Source organism: Metarhizium acridum, assembly GCF_019434415.1.
Source record: "Metarhizium acridum strain ARSEF 324 chromosome Unknown scaffold_13, whole genome shotgun sequence".
Lineage (NCBI taxonomy): Eukaryota > Fungi > Ascomycota > Sordariomycetes > Hypocreales > Clavicipitaceae > Metarhizium > Metarhizium acridum.
The window spans coordinates 2,442,220-2,457,943 of NW_027094016.1; the positions used below are offsets into that span (position 1 = coordinate 2,442,220).

Here is a 15,724-nt window from a genome sequence, read left to right on the forward strand (position 1 = left end):
TTCTCGACAAATAATCAAAGGTATCTAGGCGAGACGCTTCGAGAAGCCTTTCGGGAAATACCTCCAACCCATCACCGGGCACGAGTCGCCGAAAGCATGCCTGGCAGGCCACTGCTCTTCGACTTACAGAGCCGGAATGGCCCGATATGTCGAACGTGCCTGCTTGCCATTCGGCAAAATGTAGTGCCGCCGAGAGTAGCTGCGTACAGCTCGCAGGCTCCCCCAAAGACAAAGGCAACGCAGCCTTCTCGAAATCATGGTTCGATTGCCAGACGTGCCACCAAGGCCGAGTTGGGGCAATACCTCCAGGGCATCAAAGATCTGCAACGACAGTCAAGAAACGACGAAGACAGCCAAGGATTCTCGGTACGGTTCTTCGAGCAAGACGGGCATAAGCGAAGCGAGATACCAAATGGCGAGGCGTTTGATGACTCCGTGGGTAAATTAGACGGTTCCGAATTGAAGGAGACTCTCCGAGACATTCAAGCCAGCTTGGGCTCAAAGGAAGAAAGGGACGCATTTCAAGCTGTGCTGCGTGAGGTTGGCGGCGACGTGAGTAGCGTCGAATCTGCTACGGATTTGGAGAAGATGATGAAAAGGATGGAGGCTTATACCAAATCAATCGACGCCGAAATTGAGAGTGCTGGCTCCAACTTGCCGAAAGAAGTACTAGAGGAGCTACAAAGGGACTTGGGGGATCTTCCCCTGACCGATCAAGACTTGAGACCTCGGGTCGCCCTACCTCAAATCTCCGAGAAGCCGTGGACACCAAATCAACGCAAAAAGATTAACAGGCTCAACGTGGTTCTAGCACGAGCTTTTCGGGAATCCCGTCGCGAAACTGGGCTCACCAGGAATACCGTATCGGCAGTGTACAAGGCCTATCACGCGGCGAGAATCACACTAGCTCGTGGTTGGGGCCATGTTCCTATCAATGTGTGGGACCTGCTTTGGACAGCACTTTCTGCCGACGAATCTATCAACATTCACCGATTAGCTCACGTATCTTTACTCGCGAGAGACATGAGCGAGGCCAGGGTGACACTCAGCCCGTCGCAGCAACTCGTCACAATTGAGGCAGTCTTTGTCGACGGCTGGGAAGCAAAGGCGATTGAGAATTGGAAACGTTGTGTCAGCACTCTCGGAGACGAAAAGGCCGAAACATTCCAAGACTACTGGGAACTCGGTGTCCGGATATTCTGTCGGGCTGGTGATTTGGATCAAGCCGAGCGGGCTGCCAACATACTGTTGAGCAAACGTATGGACCCACGCATACTAATGCCTCTTATTCGAACATGGTCTGAACAAGGAACTCCAAAAAGCCAACAGCAGGCGTGGACTGCGTATCGAAGGATGCGGGAGTTGCTAGGCAAGGAAATGAGACTCTCCGACTACGATCAGGTCATATCATACTTTTTAACAACAAATCAAACGGAAAATGCCCTGTTCGCATTCGTCGACATGATGAGCGACGGAGAGATCGACCTGAAGAAGCAAAAGTACATGCCGTCGGTCGTGGCAAACAAGTTCTTCTTGGGCAAATGGCTAAAACGGTTGATTGGCGCTGGAGATCTCAACGGGGCTTTCAGCGTCGTGCAGTTTATGCGCAAAAGGGGCGTGGCCGCATCTCCAATTCACCTCAATGGTCTCATTGGTGCGTGGCAGAGATCGGGGGGTGCAACTGATCTAGAAAACGCAGACAGACTTGCGTGGGAAATGATTGAATCCCGTATCCGCTTCGTCAGGTCACGGGCTGCGTCACCGGCGGAACCAGAGCCAAATGCCTCCTGGCCGCGAGCAACGCTTGAAACCTTTTCTCTCATGGCAGAAAACTACCGCCGTCGTGAAGTACACGCCCGCATGGAATCCCTCTGGAACGCCTTTCGCGAGTCGGAAATCAGCCCAGACGCCTTCATGATGAACCAGCTCCTCGAGTCATACCTCCAGGCAGGTCAGCCCAAAGACGCACTTGACCTGTACCGCTCCCTCGTCACGCAGCGCGGCATCTCCCCAGATCCCTATACATTCAGCGCCCTGTGGAAAACTCTCCCCATAAACAGGCTCCACGTCATCTCTCCGTCCTCGCTGCCGGCGGAAATCGTATCCACGCGGCAACTGTTTTCCGAAACGGTCAGGTTCAAGTCCGTTTTTGAACCAGACGGCATGGATGGCCAACTCGCTCGTAAAATCCTCCATACGTTTCGCCGACTCAAAGACAACGCAGGCTTCCTTGTGGCGCTCACCGCCCTGAAACAAGTGTTCAAATTTTCGCCCCCCGAGACACTAGTCGTGGAGCTTGTGCTTGGCACGACAAAACTATCGTGGGATAGTGCGTCGCAGAGAAAGCGTCTTATTCTGGTCAAGAGGACGCTGGATAACGAGTTATTGGCGTGGGCGGAAGGGGATGTGAGCAGGTTGGAGGGCGAAAGAAGAGAGGATGCCCTGTACGTGTATTTGCAAAGAAAGTTCTGTTTAGAGGGGACGGATAAGCAGAGGAGAAAGGTTCTGATGGACACGGCGAGGGAGATGGGTAGTTTGGAGGTGTTGGCGCCCAAGTCGTGAATATGGCTTCTTGTGGCTGGCATATGGAGAGCAATGTATAATAGACGGCGTGTATAATAGACTCTCTTCGATCACAAATGTCACCATGACCATTCTCGAATGGAGCAGTTTTTGACCGTGTGCTTCTTTCAGTGTGCAGGCTAGAACAGCTACATCGTGCAAAAATAAAATAGTGGTATTCTTTCTTATTTCCATCCCTACAAAACCCAAACTCCTCGCTATGCAGAAATCAAGCCCTTCCCCAAAAGACAAGAGTGTGGCCCTTTGCCCGACAATTCGTCTTCGGTCCCCGAACTCGTTTCCGTTCATGGCCCCGATCTCCCTACGAAAGGTCCATGTCATCGTCAAGTCTGCTCCCTACTGAACTCAATCCCGAACTAGGAGTAGGTGAGCCCCGATCGCGACTCGTCTCGCCGCGTTTTGTATTTGTCGGGTTGGCATGAAATGAGCTCCTCTGCATGATCCATTCATTTATGGTCGTCACCGGTCCGCCCTCAACTTGGATCTCGGCAATCGTATCGAGGGGCCTGCCAATAACGGTTCCCGTGAATTTACTATCTTCTGCTGTTTTGGCGTGCTTCTTCTTGAGGGCTGCAACAAAACGTTAGTGTCTTGGTGTCGCTCTATTCCCATGCAGCCAGAGTGGTGTGTCCCCCCCCCTTCCCTCGCCCCCCAAACAAGGAAAAAAAAAAAAAAGCTAAGCTCTCACCGTTCAAATAATCCGTCGCGTCAATTTCACCATCTCCGATTCCAATCTCCATAAATTCCGTCATCCGTTGACCTGAAAACCATTCGATGAACTCATCTACACCCCTCGTGTCTTCCTCCCCGAGCCACGATTGCTCCGTGGCGGTCTTTTCCGGCAGGAGCGCGCCGACTTCTTGGAGAGCCAACCGCACGTCAACGACGGTGTAGTCACCCGCGTCGCCTTGGTTGTGGATGGCGTGCGAGGCGGTCTTTTCACACAGCGCGGCTAGGTATCGAGCCGCTATGTCCGTGAGGGAATCTACGACGGATGGTTTCGCAGAGTGGTAGCCCGTCGAGCGGAGGATCTGGAGGATAGCCGGACGGAGGAGCGCATGGAAGAATGCTGACTGCGTCGTCATTGTGAAGACTATTTGGAGAGCGAAAAGATGTAATCGTTTGCTGAGCGATCGTGTGGCGTTGGGAGCTTTGCGCTGCTGCTGCTGTAACCGACGGTGTCGCGATCGAGGACCTCATCGGCTGGTTCGCAATTGTGAAGCACAGCGCATATTCGGAGAAGGCCGTATTTTTGCTTGTGTGGTGTTTGCCGTTCGAGTTTTGAGTATCAGGTTCGGTGTCTAGTATGAGCTTCTACACATTTGGGTTTGCTTGTGCAGTTAAGAAGCTTGCTGGAAGGTTGGAGTGCAGACAGTGCGGATATGATGTAATTGGCACTTGGCACGGACTACGCCTTTAATATGGCCGGACTCGAACTGGCTTGATTACTATATTCATTTACCCAACCTCCCGTGTGCCTTTTTTTTTTCCCTTGCATTGCGTTTATTTTGTTCGCATATATGCAGGCCCAACCTACGCGGCTTCTTCCTGGCCGGCAATTCCGCTATACTTATTGATAAAGCCCAATACTTCTCGGTGCCATACAAGAGAGTTCTCTGGCTTGATTGTCCACTAAAGATCTTGTCAGCTAGGCTAATAATTTTTTTTCTACACAGATGTCTGCATTGAGTACTCACATGGTTCTCATCCGGAAATACAACAAGCTTACTCGGAACTTTTCGGGCTTGCAGAACGTTGAACATGGCCAACCCCTCAGAAATTGGCAGTCTGTAATCCAACTCATTGTGCAGAACCTATCCAGATACGTCAGCCTGGGACATAAATAATTCAGTGGAGTGAACGAACCATCATTGGAGTTTTCCAATTTTGGCAATGCAGAGATGGATCCCATTTGGCATAGGTCTCTCGGTTCTCCCACAGTGTGCCGCCAAAGTCATGCTCAGGGAAAAACAGTTCCTCGGTTGACCATTGATTTTGAGTTGAAAATACACCGTCATGGCAGACAAGGGCCTTGAACTTGCGTCCCAGGGGTTGGCCCTGGATCCAGTCTAGAAAGGCTGTTAGCGGGCTGTCTTCGCCTCGGCGTCGGGACCATACATACTGATCATGTAGCCTCCGTACGAAGCTCCCAGCGCCACTGATCGTGAGGTATCAATGTAATCCACATTCTTTTCCAAGTGCTCAAAGCACAGCACCAAGTCCTCGTATGGATTGCCTCCCCAGTTACACGTGATGGCGTCGATGTGTTTCTGGCCGTAGCCAGTGCTGCCAGTCGGGTTAGGGGAAACGACAACGTAGCCCTGCTCGGCGAAGATGGCCGGGTTCCATCGTGTACTCCATTCATCCAACCACGCACCCTGCGGGCCGCCGTGGATCAGAAAGGCCAGAGGATATTTCTTTGAAGGGTCAAAGTTGGAAGGTTTTGTAACGAGAGCGTGTACGTAGTACCCGAGCGATCCGCGGTACCAGAAATCAGCTCGCATAGAATTGTTAAGACCAAAGGACTTGCCATTTTTGGAACTTGACGAGATCTCGGTGACTGACTTTGACGTGGGGTCCAAAACAGCGTACAGCGAGCTCTCAATACGGGACTTGGAGCTGATGAGCAAGCTGGGACCATCCCCCAGCAGCTTGGCGTCACTAACGCAGCCGTCCAGGTGGAAAGGTATAGGCAGCTCGTCAGCATCGGCGGGAGAAGAGGAGAGCTTCCAGAGTACAACTTGGCCGTGCTTCTCGGCGCCAACGTACAAATCCTTTTCGTCGTGGCTCCAAACGATCCAGTCTGGCCTCAGGTCCCAACCGCCCTCGCCATCGCTTGTCTCATAAAACTCTTGAACGTTGCTAAGATCGTTGACGTCGGGAACAAGCAGCAACCTGGTCTTGTCGGCCTCGTACTGAATATTCTTCATTCTAGCAAAAGCAATTTTGCTGCCATTCTTGTTGAAGGTTGGGGCAATACTGTAACCCACCAAGTTGCCAGTCTTGACAATCAGCGGAGCGGGTGGTTTCTCAACAAACGACTTGATGGGTACGTAGTAGAGGTCAGTCTTGGTGTATCTTGCGGGATTGATGTTTGGATCCCTGGCCACGAAGCAGATACCATGGGCGGAGATGTCAAAATCGCCAGAGGCTCCGAATGGAGGAACAGGAGACTTAAGGTCGGTACCGGCCAAGAGGTTGGTCAGGCCCGGGCTTTCCAGAGCCCATCTTCCGTCAATCTTGGCCAGTTGGCCGTACCATAATGAATTCTCATTCGGAGTGTTCCAGGTATCCCAATGGCGGACGTAGAGAGAGGTGTAAATCTTGGCCGAGTCGTGGGCCTTGTGTTCGGCGGGAGGCCAGTACAGCTCCCCCTTGGGAGTGGTCAGTCCGGCGAAGCAAATGGCGACCTTGCCGTTTGACAAGACCTTGGTCCTGGGGCTTGAAACATTTCCAGCCAAGTAGTGGACCATCTGAGGTCTACGTTTCGGTGTGTACCGAGTATTAGTCCGATGCTTCATTGCTCTGGCGGTGTGCAACATACTCCGAGTTGTCCAGCACCCGCTGGGCCATAATCATGGTGCAGCCATTGTCACCACCCTTGAGATACATGACCTCCTTCTCGCCAATCCAAACTGGGTCGCTAGCGCCCGAGTCCTCAGAAACAAGGTGTGAGGTGCCTTCTTTGATGTTGAGGACTCTGATCTGAGAAGACTTGGAGTGAGTCTCGAACGAGTACGCAGAAACCTAGGGTCAGGTCAGCTGAGTAGGCCAGCTTGAGGCAGTACTCGGACGTGTCAAAAGACACACGCTTGAACAAAGCACATTCAATTAAGCGCGAAGGAGTGAGGACCTACGGTGTAAAGCACCAGCTCACCCGTCGAGTTCGGAACACCAGCCGAACGGCGAGGCGCAGAAAGGAGCACCTCTGGGGTGAAGCGAGCAGCGTGGACCGTCATTCTGGGCAACTGCATCTAGAAATCATCCCAGTGAAGGGCAGGGACCTATGAATATGAAAGGAGGAAGAGAAGTCCTTGGGTGGCACAGAATTAGAGAATTGAGAAGCTCGAGGTCGTCCTTGTCTACGACGACGTACGGGGTAGTTCCGTTTACGTACTCGTGCAGCACCCAGATGAGCAACCTCTATGGCCAGAACTGTCTAGCCAGATCTATCGCACCGAGAGCAAAAACTGAGGCTTGGCCCCACGAGAGCACGAGAGACCTTCCAAATCCATCAATAAATTTGAGGCTTCCATGTACTCCTCTGGAATAGAGTTCCAAAGAACGTGAGCAGAGCTCCCCCGCCTTCAGAGTTCAGACACTCGAGCCCCGCACGGAACAAGCCATGTTTGGCGAGGAGAGGTACATGTACGGAGTACTCCGTAGCAAGGTCCGAGATTCTGTCGTGGGGCGCGCGCCGCACGCATTGGTCGGCCAGCAGTTAGTCATCAGGGTGCATACCAACTTCTCCAGTGGCTGCAGTACCCCGTTGCATCTCGGATAGTCCAAAACTGGGGTCAGGGACCCAGGGTGCTTCAACGTTGACATTTGAATCGACAAAAGGTCATCGTACAGAAGCGCAGCCATGACAAACCATAATTGTCGTCATTCTAAAGTTGGTGCCAAGGTACGAATTCCCACGTCCTGTAGCCGATTCTGATCGCAGCCCCCGCCAGAAAAGTGAGCTGTATGTTCCATTTCACTCTGCAAACTTCACGCAAATGCTGCTCTGTAAATCGTCCGGCCATCTACTCTAAACGGGCCATCCCATTCCATCCGTAACGCCAACCCAAAGGCCAAGACAGCTGCGTTTATCGCAAACCAATCTCCCAATGCCACAACCCTTTACCGAACTCCCAACTCCCCAAAATCAAGAACAAACGGCTCAATAGTCCAGCTTTTCTCCCACTCTACTTTCTCGACGCTCCGAAATTTGTCCTCTTCTTATTTCCCCCAACATCATTCTCACTCTCCTCGACCTCCTTGTCCGCTACAGAAGCTGCCTTCTTCTTCTTGCTATTATTCTTTGTTCCCGCTGCTGACGACGGCGTCCCGTTATCCCGAAACGTAGCCGACACAGGCGTGGGCGCGTGCGATGCTGGCGTCGATCCGGGCGTTGAGTCCTACAGAAAATGCCCCATCATCAGTATATAGTCCATACAAAACACACTGGGTGTCGTGTCAAAAGTACCCCGTTGTTTGGTCTATACGAAATAGACGACTTGGAAAAGACGCGGTTCTGATCCGCCGGTCCTGCTTTACGTCTTTGTGCAGCCGCGCCGCTCGTTCCTTTCATGTAATTATCGAATCCGGTAATGATGTTGCCGCTTGGTGTGCTTTCGAGGTATGCCGCTTCTTTGGAAACAATGGTGTCTTCTACTTGCGTCTGCGTTATGCTATTAGTGACCAAAAACCCTCGCAATTCTTCGGCGGGAGACCTACCAGACGCTTCTCCAAGACTCTTCGCTTCTCAATCAGCTCGCGCACGCGGGCCTGAGACTTTTTGTATTCTGCCAGAGTCGGCAGAGGCCCTGGGCCGCCCTGTTTGTTGTCCGCCATACGCACGTCGTCTGGCGGTATTAGGCTCCGGATTGCGGGGGCATGAATCACTTGGCCAGCGTTGAAGTAAGGGGCACGGCGCTTTTGATGCGTATTTTCGACAGCAAGCGGTGTTGCGATGAACTGTGCTCTTTGGTGTTGAAATGTGCCCGACGCAGCCCACCTTGAGTCTTGAAAACGCCATGGTGGAGCCGAAGAACAGCAGCTGCCACCAGACTGAACCAGGTCGAGCTCAGCGTAGCGCCAGGTGACGTGACCCGCCTCCAAACTTTCAAGAGTTCAACCTCCCACCAAACCTGCAATATTATAGTATTTTACATTGACAGATTTGCCCAAATCTTCACATTGTAAAGATACCTGGTTCACAGTAGTTGCGCTAATCAATTAATTTGTATTTTCTGATACTACAATAGTAGGATCATGTTCGCTTGTTTTTCCGCTGTAAGAAACAGAGCCTTGATGGATGCCCCAATGCAGCGTCAAACAAGGATACCCAATCATTCTTTACTCATCCCCCCTGCCTTCATTAGTGTGCCTACCAGAATGGAATCCTAGTAGGACATGGCTCTCGTGATGTACTCTTGGTATTCAACGTCATTATAAGCAAAACGCCCCAAAGGCTAGGCCTAAACGAAGAATTCGAAAATCGTCATCCACTTTCCGGATCACTTCGTTCATCATCACGGTAAGAGCAGCAAGGTATTGTCGTCATGTTTTTTCTTCTTAGCGTTGAATTTTTCCCTTCAGAGTTATCACCGGGAACAGATGGCTCCTATACCATTTATCTCGTTCGCATCCCTTCATGGCGAGAGGCGGTCATCTTGCAAATCATCAGCTAGTTTTCCACGTTTCAAAGAGGTTGAGGAAGCGGAGGAACTATTCCGCCGTTTGTCTGTGTCCCGTTCTTTTCGGCGACTGTCTCTGCCACGGTCTTTGCGCTCATCTCTTTGGTAGTTGTCGGAATCTTCGTCATCGGAGCTGTGTCGGCGCCTGTACTGCTTTCTTACTGGGGAGCTTCTATCACGACTGCGAGATCTAGACCGACTGCTAGAACTATATGATGATGATCTGCGCCTTCGACGCGGCGGCGATCTGCTTTGTGACTCCGATTGTGCCCTCCTCCTCTTTCGAGCGGGTGAACTGCGGTCCGAAGACACAGAGCGAGATTGACGGGAAGAACTGGAGCGACGTCGGTCATGCCTTGGACGGTATGCATCTCCTCTCGGCGATCTGGACCGCTTCCGACCTCCAGGGCGCCTTGGCGACGAGACTCTCCGGCGTGGAGGAGAGTTGGATCTGCTGCTAGCTGTGCTACCAGATGCGCTCCTGTCGCGTGACCTCGAACGTGAGGATTTTCCCAACGAATGTGATCGCGGTCGATGTCGACGACGGTCTTGGTCTCTTCCCCGTCCCTGGCGATCGTTTGGGACATATCGGTCACGGTCGCGGCCATATTGGTCTCGCGATCTGCGATTGTGGTGATCGGATCGCCTATTCCGATTGTCAAGATTCTGGTTTCCGCGTCGACCCTGCCAAGTATCAGCGCGATTGTTTGCCCTGTCACGTCGGTCTCGTTCCTTCAGGTCTGAAATTCCACGGTCCCGACGATCAAAATCATCGCGGCGTCTGCGAGCATCATCGGCGGCCTTGTCAGCGTCTCTCTAAGAATGGCGAATTAGCATTTGATTTTGTGGAAATTGCCGACTCGTGTGGTCTTGGTCGTCACCTTTTCCTGCATTAGCTCTAGCTTTTTCGCCTCGAGAAGTTCCTTGGGCACACCCTGAGGGCTGGTTTGGGCACTCAGCAGCAGCATCCATAGGTCTTTGCAAAAAGGCGCGGTATCCTTGTCCAAAAATCCAGTGAGTTGAATCTGAAGGGACTTGATGTCAGGCTGTAGAGTGGAGAGTCAGCGGCGCTGATAAGCACACGGGCAAGCATTGTGTCCAAAGTTCCATCAACTTACGTAGCGTGTGCCCTCGATGAGATTGAAGCAGAGCTCAATGACAACGTCATCTTCATTGCCTAGGATATCGGAGATTTTATTTGCAATCCACCTAAACAAAAGTAGGGTCAGCATCATGCGAGGGATGGATGGGCTGGCACGGTTGGGCCCTCGAGAGCTTACTTTTTCATGACCTGCAGATTGACCTTTTGCATGTCGACCTTCTGATTGAACTCTGGGGGAAATTTGGTCGACTTCAAAAGCCGAGCGTCAACTTTGGACGCCATGATGGGCAAGGTCGAGGTGCCAATTGCGTGCCAAAACCAGCCCCGTTGAACTGACGATCAAAAGAACAAGGTTTGTTTGGAAAAGAGAGTGACGTCTGTTGTCAGCAGAAGAAGTGCTCCAGTCCGTACCTAAGGCATGTTCGACAGGGTACGGAGTACAGTGCCCAAGTGCTGGGCGCTCGCACACGCATACGGAGTACAATACAACATGTACCAGCGGGCTGACATCTCAATAGCAGCAAGGAGCAGGTTGCTGCATGTGGCCCACTAGGCTCTTCACGGCAAGCGGAGCTGACATTTGTGGACAGACGTGCTGTGCTGACATGCTCCAGCGCCGTTTGGCACTTGACTCCTCCATTCCATGTTGGAGCTCCTGACTTCATCTTCATGGGCATCACCTTCAATACGCCACACCCAGTGGCCCTTCGTGCCAGTGGACATGGAGCATTTGACGCTGACGGAGAGGCAATTCGAGAAACAGGGAATAACAATGCTTTTCAGGCCCTTTCCAGTTACTGGCAACATTATATTGGCAGGACGAACATACAGTTATTTGTGAGAACCTACCTCCTTGGACGATCCAGGCACAGCCCCAACCAAGAGTCCCAGTTACAGGGCCGACATAACGAGCCGTTCCAGCACAAGAGAAATGAAATGATTTCTTACTAGTCTGTAAACAAAATTCTGTAAATGATATGAGGCACGCCCTTTTTCTTTCACCGAAGCAACTCTGTGAGCAACTCGGTGTGCAAACTGTACGGACTGTTGTCTGCAAGTTGGGGTCACTCCAGGCTGCACCAAGTACGTACCTAAAGTGCCAGAGACCCCGCAGCATCGCGGCGGACCTTACTACTGTTTGTTATCCAACCACGGTCGACAGTTCAACAGTTTTGTCCCGTGCTACCATCGCGGAGAGACCCTGAAGCAGCCATTGTCATCACCCAACGAGTTTCAAGATCGCGCTCAGTGCTACTAATCCATGATGGATAGCATGCATGCGCCTACCGTGCCGTCCGGCCCGACCAGCAACGGCCTCACTAATGGCAACGTGGGGCATTTGAGCTTCGGGGAGCTCCAACGCAAAAAGGAAGCTTTGGAGGAAGAACTGAAGGCCCTGGGCGGCGTTCTCGATTTGGTATGTCCCCTCAAGATCCATGGGCTTAGATCCTCTGAGTTCTGACTGGTAGAAAGCACGGAGTAAACATGGAAACACCTCTTGTCACCGGAGATGGCTTTCCTCGCTCTGATATTGATGTTGCTCAGAGTGAGTTGCTCCCCAGCCTCCGCAGTTCAAGTATGTGGGCTAATGTGGAAAAGTCCGCACCACAAGAGCGAGGATTGTCCGACTTAGAAATGACTACAAGGATCTCATGAAGAATATCGAAAAGTACCTACATCAGCATTTCGCAACCCTGAGTGAAGGCGACGAAAATGCCGTGCCAGCCTCAAGCACCACTCTCCCGCCTGTTTTACCCGACTCGCAAGCTGATGCTTTGGACGAGGCCTTTGCAAAGGTCAACACTGTCGCCGTTGGCGGCCCAGCTGACCGCGCTGGTTTGAAAGAAGGCGATGAGATTCGCAACTTTGGATACGTAAACAAATCCAACCACGACAACCTTAAGAAGGTGGCTGAATGTGTTCAAGGGAATGAAGGGGTACGTTGTTGAAGTTTCCAACTTAGATTCGCTGAACGTTCTAACACGTCCCAGCGTGGCATTTTCATCAAGGTGTCCAGGGCTTCGGGCGCGGCTCAACGTCAGGAGTTGCGCCTAACCTTGACGCCTACTCGAAATTGGGGTGGCCGAGGCTTGCTCGGATGTCACATCCTCCCTTTATAATGCATCGCCCAATATGGTTTTGGGTTACGTATATCGACCATTTGTTGCCATAACGCAGACACACCAAAATGTATAATGCACAGACATTAAGCGACGACCATGCCGATGGTGCGATTGGTATTAGGTTAGGCACCCATCGCACGGTTTGGTGCTGGGCATACTGACCGCTGGCACAGAGCCAACATTTGGGGGCTTTGTCATCAAACGGACCTTGCGTTGGGCATTGTACTGCGCCTGAGGGAAAATCTTTATCTTCCTTTTTTTTTTTTTTTTTACATTTGGAACACCTCCGACGGAAAGCTAGAGATCAATGAGTCAGCCTCACCCAAGTTGCCAATGTAGCTTAGGCACCGCTTGAGGTGGCGAGGGAGTCGGTGCCTTGCAGGACATGGAGCTTGCAGCTGGGCGCCTGAAAGAGTATTGCCTGAAGGATGGGATGATTTTTTTTTGTTGATAAATACCCATATGCCTGTCTATATATACGGATGGAGATCACAGTACGGCTGCTACTCTTTTACTGATACGCAGACTCCATAGCTTTCTCTCAGTCGCAAAGCCTTGGTAAGTAGCAACATAAAAAAATTGCTACTGTATCGGCACAGTGTATTTTCAGGCGGTGACGTTATCCATATTGTGCGAAGCCCCGGCCCCTGATTGGAACGCACGCATGCACTGACATCACGTGCATGAGCCCGCCCCCCAGCAAGTCTGAATTTTTTCGCTCTGGCTTGCCCTGGTCCCAGAGGTTCCCCGCCGCCTTTCAAAACATCCTGCTGACCGACCTCGTGCAAGTTTGTCTTCAGCACATCCCACGCCCGTGAGACCTCAAAAGGTATTGTCAACCCCGTCGCTTCTCGCATTGAACTCCATCTTGAAACCCACGAATTGCGCATTTGCCGACCCGATTTCAACGTTATCTCCCTTCACTATCGCCTCCATCGCCGAGCAGTAGGCTAACTCCGCCCCTTCTAGCACCCCGCTTGTTTACATCAGTTTTTCCTCGGGACGAAGATCGAATCGCGAAGATGGCTGAACAGCAGACTCCCACTTTCAAGCTCGTGCTTGTCGGTGACGGTGGTACCGGAAAGGTTCGTGAAAAGAGATGTTTGTATAGGAGCTTTTCTTTTCTTTTTTTTTCCGGCGTCGTCGTCAGAGACCCAGGGTGGCGGATATGGTTATCTACCCCGCCTAATGAGGAGCATCGCCCGCCATTTCGATGATGAAACGATGATGATGCTAACTGCACGTTTGCCATAGACCACCTTTGTCAAGCGTCACTTGACTGGTGAATTCGAGAAGAAGTACATTGCTACCCTCGGCGTCGACGTTCACCCTCTTGGCTTCACTACAGTGAGTAACGATACGGCTTGCCCTCCTCCCCGGGCTCCCGAGCCGTAGAAGACAACGCGCTAATTATCATTCCAGAACTTTGGTCCCATTCAGTTCGATGTCTGGGATACCGCCGGTCAGGAGAAGTTCGGTGGTCTTCGTGATGGCTACTACATCAACGGCCAGTGCGGCATCATCATGTTCGATGTCACTTCCCGTATCACCTACAAGAACGTCCCCAACTGGCACCGTATGTCCCCGCCTGGCACACAGACGAATCAAACCAATCCGGGATAATCTTCTAACGCATTTACAGGTGACCTCGTTCGTGTCTGCGAGAACATCCCCATCGTCCTCTGCGGCAACAAGGTGGATGTGAAGGAGCGCAAGGTCAAGGCCAAGACCATTACCTTCCACCGCAAGAAGAACCTCCAGTACTACGATATCTCCGCCAAGTCCAACTACAACTTCGAGAAGCCATTCCTCTGGTTGGCCCGCAAGTTGGTTGGCAACCCTCAGCTGGTATGTTTGAGTGCTTGGCCTGGATGTCCGGATTACAAGTAGAATGAGCGACTAACCATTGCTACAGGAGTTCGTTGCCGCTCCTGCTCTGGCTCCCCCCACTGCCCAGGTCGACGAAGCCCTCATGGAGGAATACCGCAAGGAGATGGAGACTGCCGCCGCTCAGCCCCTGCCTGGTGAGCTTTCCGACGACGACTTGTAAATCAGTCCGCTGTCTGCAGGATAATTGCAAATTGTTTGGGAGGATGACGAGATGGTCCAGCTAGAATCGGCCGTCTTCGTATATTGAGGGTGGCCCATGTGCGGCCGGGATGACCATTTTACGATACAAGGACGGGAATTATTAAGTTTTAAAGAGCGTGATTGGAGAGGGCGGACCCATGCCCATTATACCTCAGTTGGGGTAACATGGCGGCATTGCTGCAAAAAAAAGGACAAAATAGCAGCTCACATTAGTTAGACTACATCAAAATTACTCTTGCCATGTCATAGTTCTGACTGCATTTCATGTTTGCGGGCCACGTCCTATAGATGCTTGGAGTTGATGCCGGGTACTTGCTGGGTGTCTGACGTAAGGTGGCGTGATGATGGGGTAAAGGAATAGCGAAATACCGTCACTAACGCCAGATGCCGTCATGGGCGATGTTTGATGGTAAAGTCTGTTCCAGCTAGCGCGCCAGCCCAACGTCCAAATCGCGCGGTAGTTGTATGCACGGTACCTACCCGCTACTCGCCCGGTCCTGGTAGTCCGCAGTGGGATGACAACAAAACGCCTATTTGGTGGATAAGCTAGCTTTTCGAGGTATTCTGACATGTCTCCTCAGCCATGCCTCTGACCAACTGGTCGTGTTGTTATGCTTGCTTGGTGGGTAACTCCGTGTGGGGGGATGGGCATTAACGAGCTTGGGATCTCGTGCAAGAGTCGGAGTCTCACCATTTTCGATCCAAATGTAGCAGTACGGACACGTCCTTCATGAGAACTCGGGGAAATTACACGCCGCTGGCTGGTCTTGGGCGCTCACAGAAGAAGCATTCCACGTCCTTTGACTCTGTAAGCTGATGTGCAATCCAGTGAGTGACATGAGAGTCATCGAAAGGCGGCCAAATCCTGACTGGTGCCCGAAACATGACGACAGACGTGGGACACGGTCTCGTGACCGGATGCATCCCGATATCGAGGATGCACTACGACGTACTCAGATGATGGATACAACAGCAATTGCCAACGACATAAAGGACGAAATATGGATGGACATTGCCGTTCTCAACCCGATGATGTCGGGCGGAGCACAGACCCGGGAAGGAAGGGGAGGGGGGGAGGGGTGTGACGTGTGAGTAACGGCCCGCGTCCGCCGCGTCTGCGGGGCAGAAAGAACGGTGAAGGGGGAGGAGGCTTTTTATCGTTATGGGGAAGAGAACGGCTGCAAGGCTCAAAGGGACCCGGACGAGAACAACAAACTAACAGACGTGCGTCTTGGCTTCTGAATGACCTGGAAGTCAATATGAGTGGACAGAAGCATGCGGGCACTCGAGACAAAATAGCCCCTACGTGGGAAGCAAAGAGGGAGAGATGGAGTCCGAAACGAGCCAACGGCCCAAAAACATAAACATGGAATAAAAATCAGAAAACACCGAGTGACGCAGGGGAATTGATGCAACAATTA

General features: G+C 51.9%; 9 protein-coding genes across 10 annotated transcripts; 4 read left to right on the forward strand and 5 right to left on the reverse strand.

Moving 5' to 3' along the window:
• The first annotated feature begins 28 nt into the window (after positions 1–28).
• On the forward strand, positions 29–2,662 carry J3458_003369 (uncharacterized protein). The gene has a single exon (XM_007813412.2). It carries the CDS (start codon positions 97–99, stop codon positions 2,560–2,562), a length of 2,466 nt encoding a protein of 821 aa, XP_007811603.2. The 5' UTR covers positions 29–96; the 3' UTR covers positions 2,563–2,662.
• Positions 2,663–2,884: 222 nt separating this feature from the next.
• Positions 2,885–3,668, reverse strand: J3458_003370 (uncharacterized protein; the record flags this gene model as incomplete). Its single annotated transcript, XM_007813411.2, has 2 exons — positions 2,885–3,153; positions 3,272–3,668. 2 exons carry the CDS (start codon positions 3,666–3,668, stop codon positions 2,885–2,887), a joined length of 666 nt encoding a protein of 221 aa, XP_007811602.1.
• A 448-nt stretch (positions 3,669–4,116) lies between these two features.
• On the reverse strand, positions 4,117–6,056 carry J3458_003371 (uncharacterized protein; the record flags this gene model as incomplete). The annotated part of the gene is made up of 4 exons (XM_066117712.1): positions 4,117–4,215; positions 4,281–4,397; positions 4,450–4,652; positions 4,706–6,056. The coding sequence occupies 4 exons, from the start codon at positions 6,054–6,056 to the stop codon at positions 4,117–4,119; spliced, it is 1,770 nt and encodes a 589-aa protein (XP_065977503.1).
• A 31-nt stretch (positions 6,057–6,087) lies between these two features.
• J3458_003372 (uncharacterized protein) lies at positions 6,088–6,542 on the reverse strand (the record flags this gene model as incomplete). Its single annotated transcript, XM_007813410.2, has 2 exons — positions 6,088–6,330; positions 6,441–6,542. The coding sequence occupies 2 exons, from the start codon at positions 6,540–6,542 to the stop codon at positions 6,088–6,090; spliced, it is 345 nt and encodes a 114-aa protein (XP_007811601.2).
• A 642-nt stretch (positions 6,543–7,184) lies between these two features.
• Positions 7,185–8,345, reverse strand: J3458_003373 (uncharacterized protein). The gene is made up of 3 exons (XM_066117713.1): positions 8,026–8,345; positions 7,775–7,969; positions 7,185–7,706 (listed from the first exon to the last, which is right to left on the reverse strand). Exons 1-3 carry the CDS (start codon positions 8,140–8,142, stop codon positions 7,494–7,496), a joined length of 525 nt encoding a protein of 174 aa, XP_065977504.1. The 5' UTR covers positions 8,143–8,345; the 3' UTR covers positions 7,185–7,493.
• A 158-nt stretch (positions 8,346–8,503) lies between these two features.
• J3458_003374 (uncharacterized protein) lies at positions 8,504–10,467 on the reverse strand. 2 transcript variants are annotated; one of them, XM_066117715.1, is made up of 4 exons: positions 10,268–10,467; positions 10,106–10,196; positions 9,869–10,033; positions 8,504–9,803 (listed from the first exon to the last, which is right to left on the reverse strand). In XM_066117715.1, the coding sequence occupies exons 1-4, from the start codon at positions 10,369–10,371 to the stop codon at positions 8,943–8,945; spliced, it is 1,221 nt and encodes a 406-aa protein (XP_065977506.1). In that variant the 5' UTR covers positions 10,372–10,467; the 3' UTR covers positions 8,504–8,942. The 2 variants fall into 2 exon arrangements, with proteins under 2 accessions (XP_065977506.1, XP_065977505.1); XM_066117714.1 differs by lacking the exon at positions 10,268–10,467 and having other exon boundaries at positions 10,106–10,264.
• Positions 10,468–10,758: 291 nt separating this feature from the next.
• On the forward strand, positions 10,759–11,040 carry J3458_003375 (uncharacterized protein; the record flags this gene model as incomplete). Its single annotated transcript, XM_066117716.1, has 1 exon — positions 10,759–11,040. The coding sequence occupies one exon, from the start codon at positions 10,759–10,761 to the stop codon at positions 11,038–11,040; it is 282 nt and encodes a 93-aa protein (XP_065977507.1).
• Positions 11,041–11,353: 313 nt separating this feature from the next.
• Positions 11,354–12,209, forward strand: NAS2_1 (putative 26S proteasome regulatory subunit; the record flags this gene model as incomplete). The annotated part of the gene is made up of 4 exons (XM_007813408.2): positions 11,354–11,506; positions 11,563–11,635; positions 11,689–12,026; positions 12,081–12,209. The coding sequence occupies 4 exons, from the start codon at positions 11,354–11,356 to the stop codon at positions 12,207–12,209; spliced, it is 693 nt and encodes a 230-aa protein (XP_007811599.2).
• A 1,025-nt stretch (positions 12,210–13,234) lies between these two features.
• On the forward strand, positions 13,235–14,262 carry GSP1_1 (GTP-binding nuclear protein gsp1/Ran; the record flags this gene model as incomplete). Its single annotated transcript, XM_007813407.1, has 5 exons — positions 13,235–13,297; positions 13,467–13,559; positions 13,635–13,788; positions 13,855–14,060; positions 14,128–14,262. 5 exons carry the CDS (start codon positions 13,235–13,237, stop codon positions 14,260–14,262), a joined length of 651 nt encoding a protein of 216 aa, XP_007811598.1.
• Positions 14,263–15,724: the final 1,462 nt, after the last annotated feature.

Bases quoted from the DNA above. Each gene is read 5' to 3' on its own strand.
- J3458_003373 (XM_066117713.1), bottom strand. From the start codon at position 8,142: ATGGCGGACAACAAACAGGGCGGCCCAGGGCCTCTGCCGACTCTGGCA. The intron at 7,970-8,025 runs GTAGGTCTCCCG...AGCATAACGCAG, and splicing joins GAGTCTTGGAGAAGCGTCTG to ACGCAAGTAGAAGACACCAT. The intron at 7,707-7,774 runs GTACTTTTGACA...CATTTTCTGTAG, and splicing joins CGTATAGACCAAACAACGGG to GACTCAACGCCCGGATCGAC.
- J3458_003374 (XM_066117715.1), bottom strand. From the start codon at position 10,371: ATGGCGTCCAAAGTTGACGCTCGGCTTTTGAAGTCGACCAAATTTCCC. The intron at 10,034-10,105 runs GTAAGTTGATGG...TCCACTCTACAG, and splicing joins TCATCGAGGGCACACGCTAC to CCTGACATCAAGTCCCTTCA. The intron at 9,804-9,868 runs GTGACGACCAAG...CGCCATTCTTAG, and splicing joins TAGAGCTAATGCAGGAAAAG to AGAGACGCTGACAAGGCCGC.
- J3458_003369 (XM_007813412.2), top strand. From the start codon at position 97: ATGCCTGGCAGGCCACTGCTCTTCGACTTACAGAGCCGGAATGGCCCG.